The sequence below is a fragment of the Populus euphratica genome, unplaced genomic scaffold, assembly GCF_000495115.2.
Source record: "Populus euphratica unplaced genomic scaffold, PopEup_1.0 scaffold62.1, whole genome shotgun sequence".
In the NCBI taxonomy this organism is placed as follows: domain Eukaryota; kingdom Viridiplantae; phylum Streptophyta; class Magnoliopsida; order Malpighiales; family Salicaceae; genus Populus; species Populus euphratica.
The window spans coordinates 46,545-64,272 of record NW_011499939.1 but is presented as its reverse complement, the minus strand read 5'-3'; the positions used below and the strand labels follow the sequence as shown (position 1 = coordinate 64,272).

Below are 17,728 nucleotides of genomic sequence, written 5' to 3'. Positions count from 1 at the left end.
TACGAAAAAATTATTGTTTATGACACCCTTACATGGATTGAATTTAAAAGAAAAAAGGAAAAAAAGAAAAAGTCTTGAATTGAATTGAATAATGCGCCTAATTAACACGCATCCGTATAGTTTTGGACCTTTATGCTGTACCCAAAAACCCTATAAAAAATCCCATCTTTCCCTCCAAACCACGATTTACTGCCATCCCACGAGATTCCACAAGCGCTACACAGCAGCTGCCATACAGTCTCCAATGGAAGCTGCGGGCACAGATTCCGATGGCCGTGAATTCAGAAATCCAGATGAAATGTGGTTAGAACACACTGGAGATACTAGCAAGAAGACTCAATGGTACCGTGATGGTGTTGCTTACTGGGAAGTAAGTTTGTTTGTTTGTTTGTTTGTTTCTTTATTTGTGTTTTTCGAGCTCCCAATTGAGAAGGATGAAAGATTGATGAGAGTAATATAATGGGTTTTTGCTGTTTTCTGTTAAAAGTTTTGTCCTTTTGAAGTGTGTGGATGTGTTTTTGAGGACCCAATTGAAAAAAAATGGAAGTTTGATGCAGATATTAAAGTGGGTTTTTCTTGTTTTTAATTAAGTTTTGGACTTTTTGTGGTTTGGTTTGAAGGGTGTGGAGGCATCAGTGAATGGAGTGTTAGGTGGATATGGGCATGTGAATGATGCTGATGTGAAGGGAAGTGAAGGGTTTCTACAGACCCTTTTAGCTGAACTGTTTGTTGACGGAGGAATTGACAGGCATCTTGTTGCTCTTGGTATTCTTTTTCACTGTATTATTGAGTATTGAATTTGAAGTAGCAAACTTTTGAGTTTTTTCACTGTCATTTGGTGATGGGAACATGTTTTATATGCGAAACACATATTTTTAATGATTCTAGTATTTATTTAGTTGGGTGAAGCTGAATTTTGCTTACAAGGCTGTCTATTTACATTTAGCATTTGGGAAAGTTTCGAATACGAGAAGGAAGCGAATAGAGCGTTTAAGATTAGTTGGTGTGCTACAGAATTATGACTAGTTTTCGAGTAAGAATTGTTTGTAGATGCTAATGAAGCTCATGTATCACTTTTGACATATATAATGGTATCATTATGATAGCAATTTTCACTGAATATTGATGTTACTATGTGTTGGCTCGCTAGGAAAACACAAGTCCTCTGTATGTAGTGCCCGTATAACACATTTTGAAGCTGCATCTTGGTCATAGGATTCTATTGTGTCAGATATCATTTAATTCTTAAAAAAGTTTTAACTAATATTTCAAGATCTTGAATCTTAACCAGCTTAATTATTGGCCATGCACATTTCTTGTCAGTACTCTAAAGTTGAAACTCTGCAGATTGTGGTTCTGGTATTGGGAGAATCACCAAGAATCTTCTCATAAGGTATTTCAATGAGGTAAGACCATTGATCATTATGTCCCTGTATATTACTAGATGTATGAACTATGAGTTGTTTGTGCCTTTCTACAACTATAAATCCTGATGCAGCTCATTAATCTTTTCATTCTCTTTCCAGGTTGATCTTCTTGAGCCAGTGTCGCATTTCCTTGATGCTGCCCGTGAAAGCTTGGTCCAGGAAAATCATATGGCATTGGATAAGCACAAGGCCACACATTTTTATTGTGTCCCCCTTCAGGTAACACACTTTTAGATTGATTTGAAAGCTTGATTTGCTCTATGATGAAATTGAAATCAATATAATTTAGTTTGCAGAGTCACAATGATTCAGTTATTTTTTTTTCAATATATAATTTTCCAAATTTATTTCTTTCCTACAGTATATTATACATTGAAAGGATTTTTCTAGTCACACTACATTCGAAAAGTACATTTAAAAGGTTGAATACAATGTGCATTGTAAATTAATAGCTATAGCCCAGCTTACCTTTCACTATTTTTTTCTTTGTTTTCGTTTCTTTATTCAGTAAATGAAGTTTGCTTGCCTTTGCCTTTAGGAATTTACACCAGATGCAGGAAGATATGATGTTATCTGGGTTCAGTGGTGTATTGGGCATCTCACAGATGATGACTTTGTGTCATTTTTCAATAGGGCTAAGGTAAATCAACGTTGGCCTTGAGTTTAATATTTTAAATACCCAAACAGTTGTAGTGTACATTTATTCATCTACAAGAAATGATATGATATTTTCTTGAATTTTTGGTTGTTTTGTTGAAATAACATGACTTGTCCTTGTGTGTTAATTAAGGACTACATTTCTCTTCATTTCAAGTGTTCATTTTGTATTTTACCAATTTTGTAGTTGCCATTTTTTCCAAGAAAATTATAACATGTACTCTAAAAAACTAGTAAGATTTACATCTATCATTAATTAGAAAGAAAATCTTGAAGTTAAAAAGGTCTAATTGCTTATGAGTAACTTTATCAAATACATGATGTTCTTGACTTCCACCATCTAGGTGGCTGGGGTTGCATTTTGGGGGTGAGAGCTTACATTTCCATAGTATGTACTGTCATTTCTTTAATTTTCATGCTGATTGCAGATTGGCCTCAAACCTGGTGGATTTTTTGTCTTGAAGGAGAATCTTGCAAGAAGTGGTACTCTGCCTCCTTCTATTTCATAGTGAAAAAATGCATTGGCCCACTTTCCATTTAAGATAATTCTGAAATCACCTTCGAAGTGTTTGATGTCCATACAGAAAAGTGTAGTTGCAGTTGCTGCAAGTATCTAATGTTATTGACTTCTGAATTCAAACTGCATTTTTTCAGGATTTGTGTTGGACAAAGAAGATCGAAGCATAACCAGGTCTGATTCATACTTCAAGGGGCTCTTTAGTCGGTGTGGATTGCATCTCTACAAATCAAGGGTTAGCTTCTATGTATTTTAACTTGAAATAGACAACTAAAGGTGCTTTTACTAGTTCACCTTATATGGCTTTCTATCAATATTCTCGACTCTTCCTACTCAATTCAGCTTCATTGCAAAAAGTGTAGCAATGTGAGAATGTGTTCCCAAAGGGACTCTTAGAGCTGTTTGCATTTGCATCTGCAGTTAGTTTGATAAAGCAGTCTATTTGCATCCCTGCACCACAGATGAAGTTTCTTGTTGCTAGTTTAGGTGGTGAAATAGCTCATGAGCTTTAAATTGGGGCACAAACCAGTAATGATGCAATGCTTTAAGTTGCACCCCAACAGATATTAGTGGATTGATGGTCAGGAATTGCACTAGAAATGCCCAATGCAGAACTGCAATTTGGCAGCCCATTTTTGGACCTTACAGTAAGGGTCAGCATATATTTCTGGTTTGCTGTCCTCTACCAGCCGCATCAATCATTATTGTAACTGATTTTTAATCTGTGTAATACAGAACTTTATTTCTGTACTTGTATTTACTAAAATTTGAGATTTCTTTTTATTATTTTTAATTGAGCAATTTACCAATTTGAGTTTTGAGTTGGAAAAAAAATAAAATAAAAAGTAAAATCAGAGAGCTCTCCTCTCCCTGAAGCCATGTAACCTGACTAGCAAAATTTTCACCTCCAGTTAGTAGTATCCGAGGTCCTAGCTAAATATAAAATAAAAAATCCTGATGGTCGAACAGAGATGTCGGGAGTGAATTGCTCCTTGTACTGCACACCAAGGAGACTTTGCATTGATGTTGTTCATTTGATTACTTTCATTGGCTTAATCAGGAACAAAAGGGACTTCCCAAGGAGCTATTTGCTGTGAAGATGTATGCTTTAACAACTGATATTCCAAAGAGAGTCATTAAGGCCAGATCCAAAGTTCCAGCCAATCGACCTGGGATAATCAAATGAAAATAATTTCACGAGCTTTAAATTGTTGCAAATGGTGAGTAACTGCTCCTATAGAAACAAATGTCTGTAACTTAAACCATTGGAGATTAGATGGTGAACTTTTTTGTTCTACATTTTTATCGAGTTTGAAATCCTCTTAAAAAGATGTCTGCAACTTCCTCTCATCAGTTTAATTACAATATCTAAGATGTTATCATTGTCATGACATGCTTTAAAGTTCTGCTTTGTTTTCAACTTGCAAAATCAATTGGTATATTGTGACCTCTGTGAAAGAAACTGACAAACATTTATTCACTGCTTGTTTCTCAGTTGGTTAAGGGGGTGCTACTGCAGCATGAAAGCCTGTAATTTGGGATTCTAATCTGGCTTAATGAATTGACGGGCTGGAGACAGGTGCTTTGATAGCTATCGTCGATTCTGGCTCGGTGAACTGACCAAATTTATTCCTTGCCATTGTTGAGTGAGGAAGTCACCTTCAAGAGTATAATAGCTGATCCGAGATGGGCTGTTTAATTTAGAGTCTGCTACATGTTTTAAATACAGAACACTGGATATTTCAAGATTTTTGTGTTCCTTTGACTGCTAGATAGAATGATGTATATCACCAGCTTAGCTTTTTTGGTTGGGTGTAACAAGCCTCCTGCTGGAAAACGATAATGAACTTGCTGCTGGAAAATGGAATGAACGTGCTGCTGGAAATTTAATGTTAAATTAAAGAATAATAAGCTAATGTTTGTTTTTGTGTTTTTTGAAAAAAATTAAAAAATTTCTATTTTTTTTTAAATTAATATTTTTTGATAATTTTAGATCATTTTAATGTGTTAAAGATTAAAAATAATTTTTTTTAAATAAAAAAATATTATTTTAAAATATTTTTTAATAAAAAACATTTTAAAGAAAATTATAATCACATTTTTAACCAGGCAAGGTAGCCAGCCTCAATTTTTGTAACTAAGACATGCAAGAACTCACTTAGAGATGCTCTACAGCAGCCAACAGTAGCCAATAGTGACTCTTAATTATACAAAAGAAACTGACCTGGCCGCCATGGAGTTTGAACTTCAAGTTCTTACCTCCTTATCTAGAGGTCTGTTGAGTGGAGTTTATCCCATGCAGTTGATTTTACCCTTAAAATTTAATATTTTCAGTGCCCAAAATTGTTACAATATTCATTTGTTCCACCACAAGGAATGATTATGATATCTCGTTCAATTTTCTTGCTGTTTCGTCGAAATAATCAATGTCTATATGTATTGACGGACTAGATTTCTCTGCATTTCAAGGTTCAATATAAATTCCACTAGGTTGTAGACGCATTTTTGCTAAGAAAATTATGACAAACTTTCAAATAACTACTAAGATTTTAGAAATATCAGGCATTCCTGACCAGCTGGGGGTTCTGAGTAATGAAAGAACTTCTACTTTGTGTTGTTTATTTGTAGAGAGTTTATAGTTGACAATAGGTAACAGGAGGACTAGAATTGCCCAGTGTATACTTGCGGTAGTTCTGGTTTAGGGAAGCAATAGGCCACTTTTAATCCATGGATAATTAAGTTAATCTGGGTTAATTATTTTAGTCAAAATAATATTGTTTTTGTTTTAAATCATTGAAGTTATCCAGACTCAAATTTGGTTGGATCAACTACATTTCACCAAATTAATATTTTTTAGTTTAATTTAAAACCATATAGGTTAAGCTTCAAATAATTGGTTTTCCATGTTGATCTGCTTAGCTAGGCCGAGCTAATAAATTATGCCTGCAATAACAGCAGAATAGCAGCCCATGTTAACCTCGCTAGTAGATTTTTCACCTCCGGCTAGTAGCCTCCTAGGTCTTAGCTAAAGATAAAATGAAAACTCCTGATGATCGAATAGAAATCTTGAGATTGAACAGTTAGTAGCCATTTATTTACTGCTTAATTGTTTCCCAGTCTGCCTAGGGGTGCTATCAAAAGGTTGTGTGGCATGATAATTGTACTTTGGGATGCTAATGTGGTTTGGTGAATTGACAAGCAAAAGACTAAAGCCTTGGTGTTATGCTACTATGCAGCTGGTTTGGGCAATCGGCATCTCATGCCTAGAGTGTGGACTAACCATTGCTAGAATCCTTTCCTACAACTGCAGTCACGAGGACAGCTGGTGGCTGCCTTCCTTGATCTTCTGGATTGAGTTTACTTTAACAGTGTATTCGATCCACTGACTGCTACATGTGATGTTCTATGACTGTATCACCAGTTTCAGATCTTTTAGGTCTGGTTTTCTGCTGTTTCTGCTGCTTACTTTGATCATCTTGTTTTTTCCAGTGGAAAATTTTCATCAAACAAACCAAAAGATGCCTAGTCTTGTAGTGGTTCGAGAGCTGAGGTTGCATCTTCCATGTTTTATTGCAATATAATCATTCAAAAACAATAGCAAATGCATCTGCTTACAGAGAATATATACGATACACTTAAGTTTTAACACAGTCACTTGCAAATTTTGCTGCTTATAGAATCTGTAATATAATTGGAACTAGTAAGATCCAAGATGTTATCAGCTCATCTTCATTGAACATGTTTGTGTCCTTTACCTCCATCTCCATGAGATCTTTTATGGTTCTGGGGCGCAAATTCCAGGCAAGACTCATAGACTTTGTTTATCATATGGGATATCTGATTCAGGCTTGGATGTTTGCTGATTGATTGGTCAGTGCACATCAATCCCAGTTCTATTCCATGTTTAGCTTGATCAAACATATTTTCTGGCAATTTCATTCTTGCATCTATCACTTTGTGCAAGTTTTCAGGATAATTATCTCTGACATGCTCAATAAATCCAGCCTCACCTCTCTCAAATTCCTGTGACCTCCTATTTGTTATGATCTCTAGCAGAAATATTCCAAACTCGTGAATTTCTGAAGTGCCAAGAAAATTAGATATCTGTCAAGCAAACCATACAAAAACAAGAGAAATAAGGGATAGCTATGAATAGGAGAGTACATACTTTTGTTGTTGCTGTATTGATCTCCAACCTGAAACCTTGAAAGGAGTGGCTCATGATTGTCCGAGAGCAACACACTGTTTATCCTGAGATCATACACCACTTCAGGCCAATGTTCCTGCAAATAACGCATGCCGTCCACCACCCCAATTAGTATCTTCAACCTTTGCTTCCATGGAGGAGCTGAACCTGATAGCCACATCTCAATAGTCTCTCCATCTGTCCATTCAGTAACAATGGCTCTCTGATTTCTGTTTCTGCACCAACCTAATACTTGAACTAAGTTCTTGTGGCATAGTTCAACAAGAACCTTGCACTCCTCAACAAATTCCTTGCGTTTCTCCCTTGAAATGCAACCCCTGTAAATTTCAATCCTGACTTGAGTACTGTCTCGCAAAATTCCCTTGTAAATTTCTACTCCTTCACTTCTGACCATCTGGTTTTTTCTTGAAAACCCATTGGTTGCTGCCCTTAGCATTGACGGTGTAAACTTGTGCTTTCTTTGAAACATTCTTGGTAAGTAATCCGGCCTTTGAAAACACAGCCATCCAAAGCAAACCGCCATTAGAATCACAGAGATTGGAAATCCAACTAGTAAAAATATGGCCTTGATTGTATAGGTCCTGTCACTTGGAAGGATACCAGAATGAATAAAACTTGAAGCATTAAACCTTTTGAAAAACTTAGAATCTGAGATTTTACTCTCTGAAAAATAATTATATGACAGGTTGAGAAATGTAAGGTTGGTAAGAGGAGCGAAGCTCTCGATTGGGAATTCGCCGGTAAGGCCATTAAGGCTCAAATCAAGAGCCTGGATTTGGTCACAACATATAACTTCTTTAGGAAAACTACCCTTTAAAGAAATGTTTGACAAATCAATGGAAAGAATGGTTAAAGGACAGTATTTCCAAAAGAAACTGTATGACAAGTAGAGTGGTGCCATCTTCGGCCTGTTTCGCAGGTCTATGTTGTCGAAAGAATGGACACAATTTAGATTCTTTGACTCATTGCAAAGATGGCTTGCAACAATGGTGAACTTGAAGATTTCTTTCAGGTCCATAGAAGAGGAGTTGCAGTATCTAAGAGAAGGATTGTGTTGACAGTTTTTCATGATTGTGGTGTTGAAATCTGATGGGGGTTGCAAGTTTGCAAGGTCCTCTATTACTGATCCTGAGATTGCAGAAGAAACTGTGAGTGATAATGTTGTGAACAGAAGGAGAAAACGTGGAGAAGCCATGAAAGAAGTTGAGAGAAGTCTCTGAAAGTCAGATAGATATCCAAATTTTCAAGCGGTTTGCATGCATTTGCAATGTGGAAGTTTTAGAAGGTTTATTATTTGAATTTGTAGTGCCAAATTTGGTGGTTACCATGATAGGGAGAGGACAAATGTATCTCATCAAATTGTTTTGGGTCAAATATTCAAACAAAAATTCAAACCTTAAAATATTCTTGATATTATAACAAAAAAAAATCTGATCAAATTTAGGTGAAGTAAAATATTCTTCTGTAGTCTTGATACAAGTAAACTAGAGAGTTGGACATAGTTTCAGTGGATAAAAAAATATTCAATGATATTATAACAAAAAAAAATCAATTCAGTTTTTGATATATGACCCAATAATTTTAAAACTGTCAAGTAATGCGTTTCTAATAAAAAAAACTGAATTTTTGAGCATTTTTATAAAAAAAATTCTTACAATATGATTCTTGTTTATACATCATTGAGCCTTTATTTATAAAAAACATAGTTATTAAACCTAATTTAGTTTAATAAATTTATTTAAAAAATTTATGATACATAATGTAATTTATATCGAACTTCAAATTTAATTGAAAAAAATAAAATTTAATTGAATTAATCATGTTTTTATTACTCTATAAACCTGATTTATCTTTGACTATTAACAAAAATTCTTAGAATATTATAATTATACATGAATACTTGAAACTTTAGCTTGTTGAAAGAATTATTGTTATACTCATCAATTTTAATAATAAAAAGCCTTTTGAAGATTGACTTGAATTTTAAGTTTAATAAAAAAAATATTGATATAATAAGACTCGGTTAATTTAACAAAATTAACAAGTTAAAAAAATAAAGTAATTTAAAAAAAATAATTAATTTAAACTTAATAACTTAACCTATTTCCAAAAAAGGATTTAATAATGATAATTATGATTGAAAGTAGTTTATTAATACTTGTTATATTATGATATTGAGTATTAAATATATTGTTATTATTAATTCAAATGACATATTTTTTTAATAATTAATTTTTTTATTATCATATACACAATATATGTGTTTATAATTGTGATCAGTCATCAACATCAACATTGTTAATATTTTAAATCAATCAAAGGAAAACTCTTCAAATAAAGGAAATTAACCAATACATTTCATGAAAACAAGAAATTTACAAGAAATTGATAAAATGAGGACCTAAAACTAAAAGGAAGATTGACAGTCAGCACCTATTGCTAACATTACAACAAGGAAGGTTACCAATTAGCAACTAAACTGAAGATAATTAGGGCAGGAAAAAAAATTATCAACAGATTCTACTTAGACATGAGCAAAAAAGCACACAAAAAATGCACCCTCTTGACTGATCCAACTGCTATCAACTATCCAAGCAATTGACCCCCCAACAACTGATCAATCTCCTCAATGATCAAGGGTTTTGATTGGATTTGGCAATCGTTAGCAATGGTTTGGACAAAATCTCTTGGAACCAAGCATTTCTCTTCTGAGTACAACTTCTCTTGAATTGTTGGAGATGTTACAAGGAGAGTTTGAAGTTCCTGTGTGTGCATTGGCCCTTTGTTTTCCTGTAACATTTATTTAACACATCGGTTCTAAAACTGAAGAACATTTTCAGTGTCTGCCAAGAAATTTGAAAGAGAATGAGATTTTACCTGGGTTGACCCCATGAGTTCAAGAATTCCAATTTGAGCCTGCAAGAACTTGACATACTTGGAAGCAGCTTGGAACATCTCTGCAGTGTTCATCTTATGCCCACCAGGAATAAACTTTCCAAGCTCCCGTGTCTTCTCGGTTATCTTCCTTCTCCTCTCACGCGCAGCGATGCTCTGTGTAGACAAGCTCACTCCAGTACTTGGTTTCTTTGAATTCATCACACTCTGATCAGTCCTCCCAACATTAAAGGTTATTGGAACCTGAAACTTAGGTTCCGGGGCTGGGATTTCTGGAAATAATTCTGGGAGTCTTGGATTGGGATTCGGAGCACATCCTTCGAAGAAATTCGGTTCAAAAGTTGAGATGAAATGATCTGTGTAGGTTTTTGGGCGTTTCAGGTAGTGGTAGGACTCAAAATCTTGGAGAGGAAAGATTTCGGGGGAGAGCGAGATTATGTTATCTGAAGGAGAAGAGAAGTATGGGAGGAGATCGGTGTAGCTATCCGAGTAAACTAGCTGCTCCTCAACCTCATACAATGGGTTGATGAAAGCATCTGAAAACATCATGTTGTCATTGCAAGCAAAGAGCTGATCGTTTCCTATCTCTATGTCGCCTTGTGGATATTCTGTTAACTCTTGAAGGTTGTGATGCTGAAGTGATGAGCCCAAGCTTGAACAAAAGCTTAGAGCCATGGAAGATAGAATCTAGAAAAGAAAAAAGATCAGAAACTCCATCAGAATTTGGGAAATCATAAGCTAAACAGAAAGTCTATACTAATTAGAGCACAAAAGCCAACAAAAAGCAGTTACTTATCTGAATTATGGCTATCATTTTATATGTATCAGTTATCATTAACTTCAACAATTAGTACTAATGACTAAGCTTGAGTGCTGCTATTATTGCAATCAATAATAAAAAAACCCAACAAATTCTTGAGTGAAGGAAGACAAATAGGCCGGCGAACAAGCCTATAGCTCAACGAGAACATAGATCCATGTCCTCCTTATCTTCAGAGATCTCGAGTTCGAACAACAAGAAGACACATGAAATGACAAGAAGAAATAGTGTGGAGAAGCATAACTCATTTAAGCATAGGAGAAAAAACACACACAGAAGAATTGATAGAAGCTGAAGAAGTTAGCCAAGAAGCTAACAACTTAGAAAAGATCCAATAAAGAGAATATGATACAGACAAAATCATGGGACAAAAGAAAAATGTAAGATACTTAAGAAAGACATATACTATATATAAAAGGAAATCCACAAGACATGAAGAGATAAAGAAACAGAAAGATATGGTACCTGAGATTAAGATACTTGTAGATATAATATTGTCTTTTTGAATTCAGGTAGACCTAAAGTCGCTCAATAACAAACCTTATCAAACTAACACTTAACAGGACACAGAGGCAAACAGCTTGAAAAGTAGACGACTTGCTAAATATTGATAACTGTGTGAGTGAGAGAGAGGGGGAGAGGGAGAGGAGTGGGGGAGTGGGAAGTTAGAGTATTTGTAGGAGATTAAGGAGGGGATTATGGGTGGAAGATGGAGTAACCAACTCCTAATTATTGGGGAGCACTAAATTATACTCGTCATAGGGGTGGTTTTTTTCTTTAGCTGCAAGCTAGCTAGGGCTTCCCATTTGTTCTCCATAAACCGTTACTTTGCATGCATGGCGGCTGCTATATTTTACTACCTCATTACTTAACCTTGCTGTTACTCTTGATTTAATTTGTTTTGCTTCAATGATTAATCGCTAATAATAATTAGTAATATTAAGCATAGTTATTTTTTTAGATAATTATCAAGAATATATTAAAAAGGTCATAAAATCAAAGTAAAATACAGAAACAAGAAAAAAAAATAAAAAAACAGATATCGAGGGAAAAAAATCTACAACAACAAAACAAAGGCCATATTAAGCAGAGTTATCAAGCATGAATTTACTTGTCAGGTGACGTGGAAAATTCATTATCTGCTCAGTTAATCTAGGAGTTTCAAACTCTAAACGATGTCATTTCTATGTTATTGTGTATAATTTTTTTAAATTTTTTTGAAATTAACCCTATCAAATCTCATTCCAGTTTACCCTAATCAATCAAGTTAGATCATGTTAACTTCTATAAACAGTTTGAAATGAAACCACCAAGCTTGATGTTGGTGAGTTACCTGGTTAACTCCTCAATACAATTTTGATAACTTTAGTGATTTCAATCAATTAGAAAAGAATAGGGCTTATGCAAAATATTTATCTTCCTAGTTAAGGCTGCCTAGAATATATACGTGACAGGTTCACTAGAATTCCCATGTTGAGAATTGATCGCCATGTGCTCTCAGGATACATGGCCATTGTCCTCGGTGCCTTTGACTCCCCAGCGCTCTCATATATATGGCCACCGGCCGTTGAATTCTGAAAGCGCATCCAGTCATGTGAGTCATGACCAGTACTTGCAAAGATCCAGTCAAAGCTCAAAGTCATGGTCGAATCTTTGTGTGCGCTCTGACCATGGCTTAGAGGTCATGATGGATATGTTTCTGGTGCCTTCAGATTTCTTTAAAGTTCTGCTGGAGGTGCACATATAAAAGACTTGGGATTTGCTTCTCTCCAAGGGCACTGTGTATAAAACATGGAATTTTTGTTGTTCAAACATAAGGTTCATTGCCCTTGTAGTGTTCAGACATGCCTCTTTGCTGTCAAACTTTTATACTGTTCAGTTCGTGGCGGAGAAGTGCAACGAGAAATGGGAAAACTGTATAAAAGAGAGTAATAACACAACGTGTTCAAAACGCAACAACAAATGTCATCCTGCCTATCTGAAACAAAATTCCTATAAACTTGTCGGTAAACAAGGTTGAAAAGAGTTGAGTCTACAAAATTGCTTACAGCTGGGAAGAAATCAAAACTAGGAACCTGAGATACCTACACATAATTAAGATCAAGCATTAGAATTGATTTTGCTTTTTTTCTTTCTCCAGAATCAGAAGATAAGAAAATAATGATAATGAATAAAGGACTTGTTTAATTAAATCTAATGCACCTTTAATAGGAATTGAGGGCTCATCAATCAATGAATGAAGCTGCTCTCGGAATGTAGAAATTTTGTCTGCCTCAACAGCCATTACCAATCCCATTGGCTGGTAATTTTTTAGCTGTAAATTATCGAAACAAAAAATTAGCAAACATTTCTATTTTTAAAGCCATCACAAGTAAATGTCCAGGGGAAGCAATAATGCATTGCCAAAGACTTGGTCACCTACACAGCACAACAAAAACAAATGGAGGTTTGTCTACGGTGACATAGTGGCATTTAGAGGTTTTTCCATCCAGGGAACTTGAGCAAAAGAATGCTGTAAACAACTATGCAAGGAAATGAAGGCAAAAGTTTTAAAACATAAATTTTACAAACAGGAGTTCCACTGGTTCTATCTTTAAGTTCAAAATCACTAGCATTCAGTTTGAAGTTGACCCTGAAATACAATCACCAACATAACCCCTTTCGAGATATAATAGCAAATTACTACTTGCCTCATGACCTGTAACCTGCTCGGCGTGATAAGGAAAGTTGAAGGGCCATGAACAGAGCTGAAATGTGATGGGAAACAATCAGTAAAAAGAGAAGAGGCGTGATGCTATTATAGATGTCAAAAAGAATATATACCTTGTGAAAAATTTCATCTTCAGGCTTAGCGTATATAATTGCTTCCTCACTATCAATACTTAACCTGTTTTTCTTGTCTGCATTCTTTTGCTGGTCATGAGAGACGAGTGTTGATTTAAGTAAAAGATAATGGAGGTACAAAGAGAGAGAGCAGGAGGAAGAATCTGGGGCAAGCATACCTTGTAAATTTTGCTAATTAGTAGATATGACTTCAAGAGGAATGAATTCTGGAGCTCCTCCGTAGGCTTCAAATAAACAAACAAGAAGTTAGCTAGACAAGAAAAGTTCTCTCATGCATGTAAAGAAAGAGAGATTTATTAAGCTCACCCATCCCATATTTCATCTAACCTCATCTTCTATAGCCCATGAGAGTTCATCAAACACAGCATCATAAAAAGGTGGAAAAAGCTAGCGTGGAAGATTAACAACTTGTTGAGAGACCAAGAGAACCACATTGTGTGGTTGGTTTCCCAAAAGAACTCTCAGATCATCTTTTATGCCCTTTCTCTTGGCATACTGTGAGCAGGCTCTCCTTGAGCTCTGCGACGCATTTATGGTCCTGGTAATAGCAGAACATTGTTAGCCAGCACAAACTGAAATGTAACAGATTTGAAGGGATGCTAATTCTTGATTAATAAAGTGGCACTAATCACCTTAACATACCATTCAAACCGGAAAGGGCAGTTAACAAAATTGGTAACAATGTTATGTTTCAAATTAAGATAATTCAATGTTGTAGCCACAGTCGGGTTCAGGTTTGGGGATCTTTACAAAAAACAAGAGGGTCAACACCTCATAACTCACTAAATAATGGGGGTAAACTTGCCACAACGATTTGTCAAATTTTAATTGACATGAGATTAGCCAATGAAACTGAATATAGAAAAGCGTGGGAGGAGCATCTCAAAGAGCAAGTTACTTGCGTTACATCTCTCCAAGTTTAAGGGCAGAAACAATATAGAAAGTCCATTATCTTCATCATCCTCAATTTAAGATTAAAATTAGACTTGAAATGCCCAAAACAACACAAATAAAACAATTCAACAGCAATGAGAAAACATTGTACTAAGCTAAAGCTATAAATTCCATCACAACAGAACCAACCCAGCAAACAATGTTCTTATCTCATGCCAATTGAACCAAAAAACACAAACATAACAAAGGTGAAATCTTTGCAAGCTTAGTCCTAACCCATATTGTCAAATCCTTCTCTAACAAAGAAACGAACTTTGTGTAGCATCAAAGAAAAGGCAACATAAAATGAAAGCTGAACAATTTACCTTATCATAGACAAGTTTGTCGAGAGACAGAATGTTACAGTAAGCTAAAGCTTTGATCTTTCTTCATTGTTTGGGGTTTATGAGAGGTTTTATTGTTCCCTGTTTTCTCCTCTCTCAAAAGTTTCAATCTTTCCTATGTTTACTTTACTGGGCCAAAGACAAAATATCCACTTGGCCTCAGCTGCTGACAGGAAAACTAGTATCAGTGTACTTTGGTCAATTGCTTGTTATTTCTAATCGCAGTTATTTCAGTGCAATCCTCAATCTATCAATTTAGCCCTTACGTGCCATAATTACCAATATTAATTAATTTCTTAACTAATTAATTAATCATTTTATTCAATTTCTCAAAATGCATGTGCAAAAATAAAATAAACAAGCAGGCGACAACAGACACAACCCACTAATCATTAAAAACATGTTTTACCTCGCTGATGTTTTCCTTTCTAACATAGTTTTTTCTTTTAATTTTTTTTAATAAAATAACACAGATAAATAGAAATATTATAAACAAACCGGAACAAATTCAAATGAAAAATAAGAAAAAAATTAAAATATTTTCTAAAATATTATATATATCATAATACCAAACATAATCATTAAATTCTCAAGATTTGTGTCATCTTGGCGTATGATTGCTAGATGATGCACTCAGAAATGCCGAGCTTTAGATGTGTACCAATATCAACTCTAAACCTGCTTCAAACGTGCCACAAACATTTTTGTAAAAAGTAATTGTTTTTTTATTTTTTAATTCATTTTTTTTAATTTTATTTTTTTACTGAATTGATTTTTTAAAAAAGTTATATGGGTTATTTTTGTATAGAAGTTTCATACTAAAATAAATTTAATAATAATATCAAATAATTATTCATAAATATTTTTTATTATATTCAAAATTTATTTTGATATTATCTGTAGCGTTGCCTAGACATGTAAACTACCGCTTCGAAATCAAGTACTTGCCTGATAGCCCATTTAGAGTTAAGAATGACAACTTGAATCATTACGTATTGTATGAAACTGAAACAAATAAAGCCCTAATTTCTGCAAGGGATTACTGCTCCATTAAGCTGTTCACGTGTTTTCCTATTATTGCAGATGTGAATGGATGAAGGAGAAAATTGAAACCAAGGTCTAAATTGATATAAACCAAACTTATGGGATAAAACTGCTTTAAACGCTAAGGGTAAATTAAAAAATTTCCCTTTTCTCTAAGCTCCTCTAAGAGGAGGATTTCGAATTTTCATTGAAGAGAAGCGTATGGGCTCACGTAATTTGAGTAATGCAAGTAATGAAATACAAAGTAAATCTTTATTTTATTTATTTATTCACACATAGTCTTTATAATATGCAACAATCTTTTATGACAAGTACATCTCATGGCACAACTCGATACACAGTAATTCTTTTACATATACATACGATAAGCACATCTTTTATTATACATCATATCTTATATCTATAAGTACTCAGTAATCTTTTAGAATCTAACATTACCAAGATGAAAGAGCTGGAATGCTTTGTTCATTTCTGAAGAAATTAGCAGGATCAACTGCAGTCTTCACATGCACCAACCGGTCGAAGTTGTTCTTGAAATATTTGGAACCCCAAATGCTTGCTTGTTTATAACTTGTGTTGCCTATGTTGTTCACTCCGAGGTCAAGATCTCTATAGTTGACATATGCTCGTCGGGGTTTTTTCGAAACATAAGGAGTCATGTAGCTGTAAAGCTTTCTGATCCAACTTGTATATTTAGCATATGCCTCAATGCCTTCTTCATCCCAGTTGATAGCATAATGAATTTGGAATAGAGTTCCGGCTCTATGAGGAAAGGGAGTGCTGGACTCTGCAATTTCATCCATTTTTCCTCCGTAGGCTGTAAATTGCAATTCAGCCAATTGGCCATCGATTTGGTTGAGCCTTTCCCATATTCCTTCCAACGCAATTTCAGGTAGAGGTTCCCTAACAAAGTCACTTTTTCCTTTGAAAAACCCCGTGGAATATCCAGGAATCCTACTAAGCAACACATCCAAGGATGTATTTCGTGGAAATTGAGCAGAGTAAACCGTAGACTCGATCCAACTCATTTCAATGCAATCTTCTTTCACCAAACCAAGCTCGGGAAAGCTCTCTTGCATCAACGAAAGAAGCCTATCGACTCCACCAAGAAACAAGGAAGTGAATGCGGCTTGTATCATTATCTTTCCTTCTTGATTAGAGTTCGCTCTCCATATGAAAATTCTTGAGAACAAATCATCGTCGAACTTTTCGATCGCATATTGCCATCGATGAATGAGTTTTGTTGCATCATGTCCTGTTAGTATTCTTGTGACATTGAATACTGTCACACTAGCTGGAACTGGAACCAATTCTAGTTTCCATGCAACAACTACTCCAAAGGTATTACCTCCACCACCTCGAATAGCCCAAAATAGATCTTCTCCCATTGATGCTCTATCAAGGATTCTGCCTTTAACATCGATTAATTGTGCATCGATTATATGATCTACAGCGATGCCATATTTACGCATGATCATGCTAGTTCCTCCTCCGCTAATATGCCCACCAGCCCCCACTGTAGGGCAAACACCTGCTGGGAAGGCAAGAGTTCTACTTTTCTCCGCGATTCCGTAGTAAACTTCGCCTAGAGTGGCCCCAGTTTGAATCCATGCAGTTTTATTTGCAACATCAACAGTAACTGTTCGCATATTGATTAGATCAATGACCACAAAGGGTACTCCAACCGCAACATAGGAGAGACCCTCATAGTCATGGCCACCACTTCGAACCCTAATTTCCAGGCCATGTTTTTCGGAACACCTAATGGTAGCTTGTATGTGAGCTACATTCAAAGCCGTAACAATAACAAGTGGTTTCGGGGTTGCATTTGTGTTGAACCTGCTGTTTCGTATAGAAAACTGCAAGACTGATGAATATGAGGAGTTGATTGGGGTGTAAATGACCTTAGAAATGGAGTTAAAGTTTTGAGACTCAAGGCATTGAAGAAAATCCTCATGACGGTCAGCAGAAGCTACCCTTGAGAATGAAAACAGAAAGATAACTAGGAAAGGGATCATCAAACAACTTGTAGAGTTCATG

The 17,728-nt window shown here is 35.2% G+C and overlaps 4 protein-coding genes and 1 pseudogene across 6 annotated transcripts; 1 reads left to right on the top strand and 4 right to left on the bottom strand.

Moving 5' to 3' along the window:
* The first annotated feature begins 47 nt into the window (after positions 1 to 47).
* Positions 48 to 4,509, top strand: LOC105136763 (alpha amino-terminal protein methyltransferase). 3 transcript variants are annotated; one of them, XM_011042220.1, is made up of 9 exons: positions 48 to 370; positions 621 to 765; positions 1,348 to 1,406; positions 1,527 to 1,646; positions 1,966 to 2,067; positions 2,513 to 2,567; positions 2,739 to 2,836; positions 3,662 to 3,821; positions 4,097 to 4,509. In XM_011042220.1, the coding sequence occupies exons 1-8, from the start codon at positions 92 to 94 to the stop codon at positions 3,785 to 3,787; spliced, it is 984 nt and encodes a 327-aa protein (XP_011040522.1). In that variant the 5' UTR covers positions 48 to 91; the 3' UTR covers positions 3,788 to 3,821; positions 4,097 to 4,509. The 3 variants fall into 3 exon arrangements, with proteins under 3 accessions (XP_011040522.1, XP_011040524.1, XP_011040523.1); XM_011042222.1 differs by lacking the exons at positions 3,662 to 3,821; positions 4,097 to 4,509 and adding an exon at positions 3,088 to 3,541; XM_011042221.1 differs by lacking the exons at positions 3,662 to 3,821; positions 4,097 to 4,509 and adding an exon at positions 3,088 to 3,541 and having other exon boundaries at positions 2,739 to 2,877.
* Positions 4,510 to 6,043: 1,534 nt separating this feature from the next.
* On the bottom strand, positions 6,044 to 8,180 carry LOC105136762 (Leucine-rich repeat protein kinase family protein). Its single transcript, XM_011042219.1, has 2 exons — positions 6,770 to 8,180; positions 6,044 to 6,680 (listed from the first exon to the last, which is right to left on the bottom strand). Exons 1-2 carry the CDS (start codon positions 8,001 to 8,003, stop codon positions 6,331 to 6,333), a joined length of 1,584 nt encoding a protein of 527 aa, XP_011040521.1. The 5' UTR covers positions 8,004 to 8,180; the 3' UTR covers positions 6,044 to 6,330.
* A 1,161-nt stretch (positions 8,181 to 9,341) lies between these two features.
* LOC105136760 (transcription factor bHLH52-like) lies at positions 9,342 to 10,378 on the bottom strand. Its single transcript, XM_011042218.1, has 2 exons — positions 9,686 to 10,378; positions 9,342 to 9,598 (listed from the first exon to the last, which is right to left on the bottom strand). The coding sequence occupies exons 1-2, from the start codon at positions 10,376 to 10,378 to the stop codon at positions 9,395 to 9,397; spliced, it is 897 nt and encodes a 298-aa protein (XP_011040520.1). The 3' UTR covers positions 9,342 to 9,394.
* Positions 10,379 to 12,420: 2,042 nt separating this feature from the next.
* Positions 12,421 to 13,923, bottom strand: LOC105136835 (protein BCCIP homolog; annotated as a pseudogene).
* A 2,079-nt stretch (positions 13,924 to 16,002) lies between these two features.
* Positions 16,003 to 17,728, bottom strand: LOC105136759 (cannabidiolic acid synthase-like). The gene has a single exon (XM_011042217.1). It carries the CDS (start codon positions 17,725 to 17,727, stop codon positions 16,123 to 16,125), a length of 1,605 nt encoding a protein of 534 aa, XP_011040519.1. The 5' UTR covers position 17,728; the 3' UTR covers positions 16,003 to 16,122.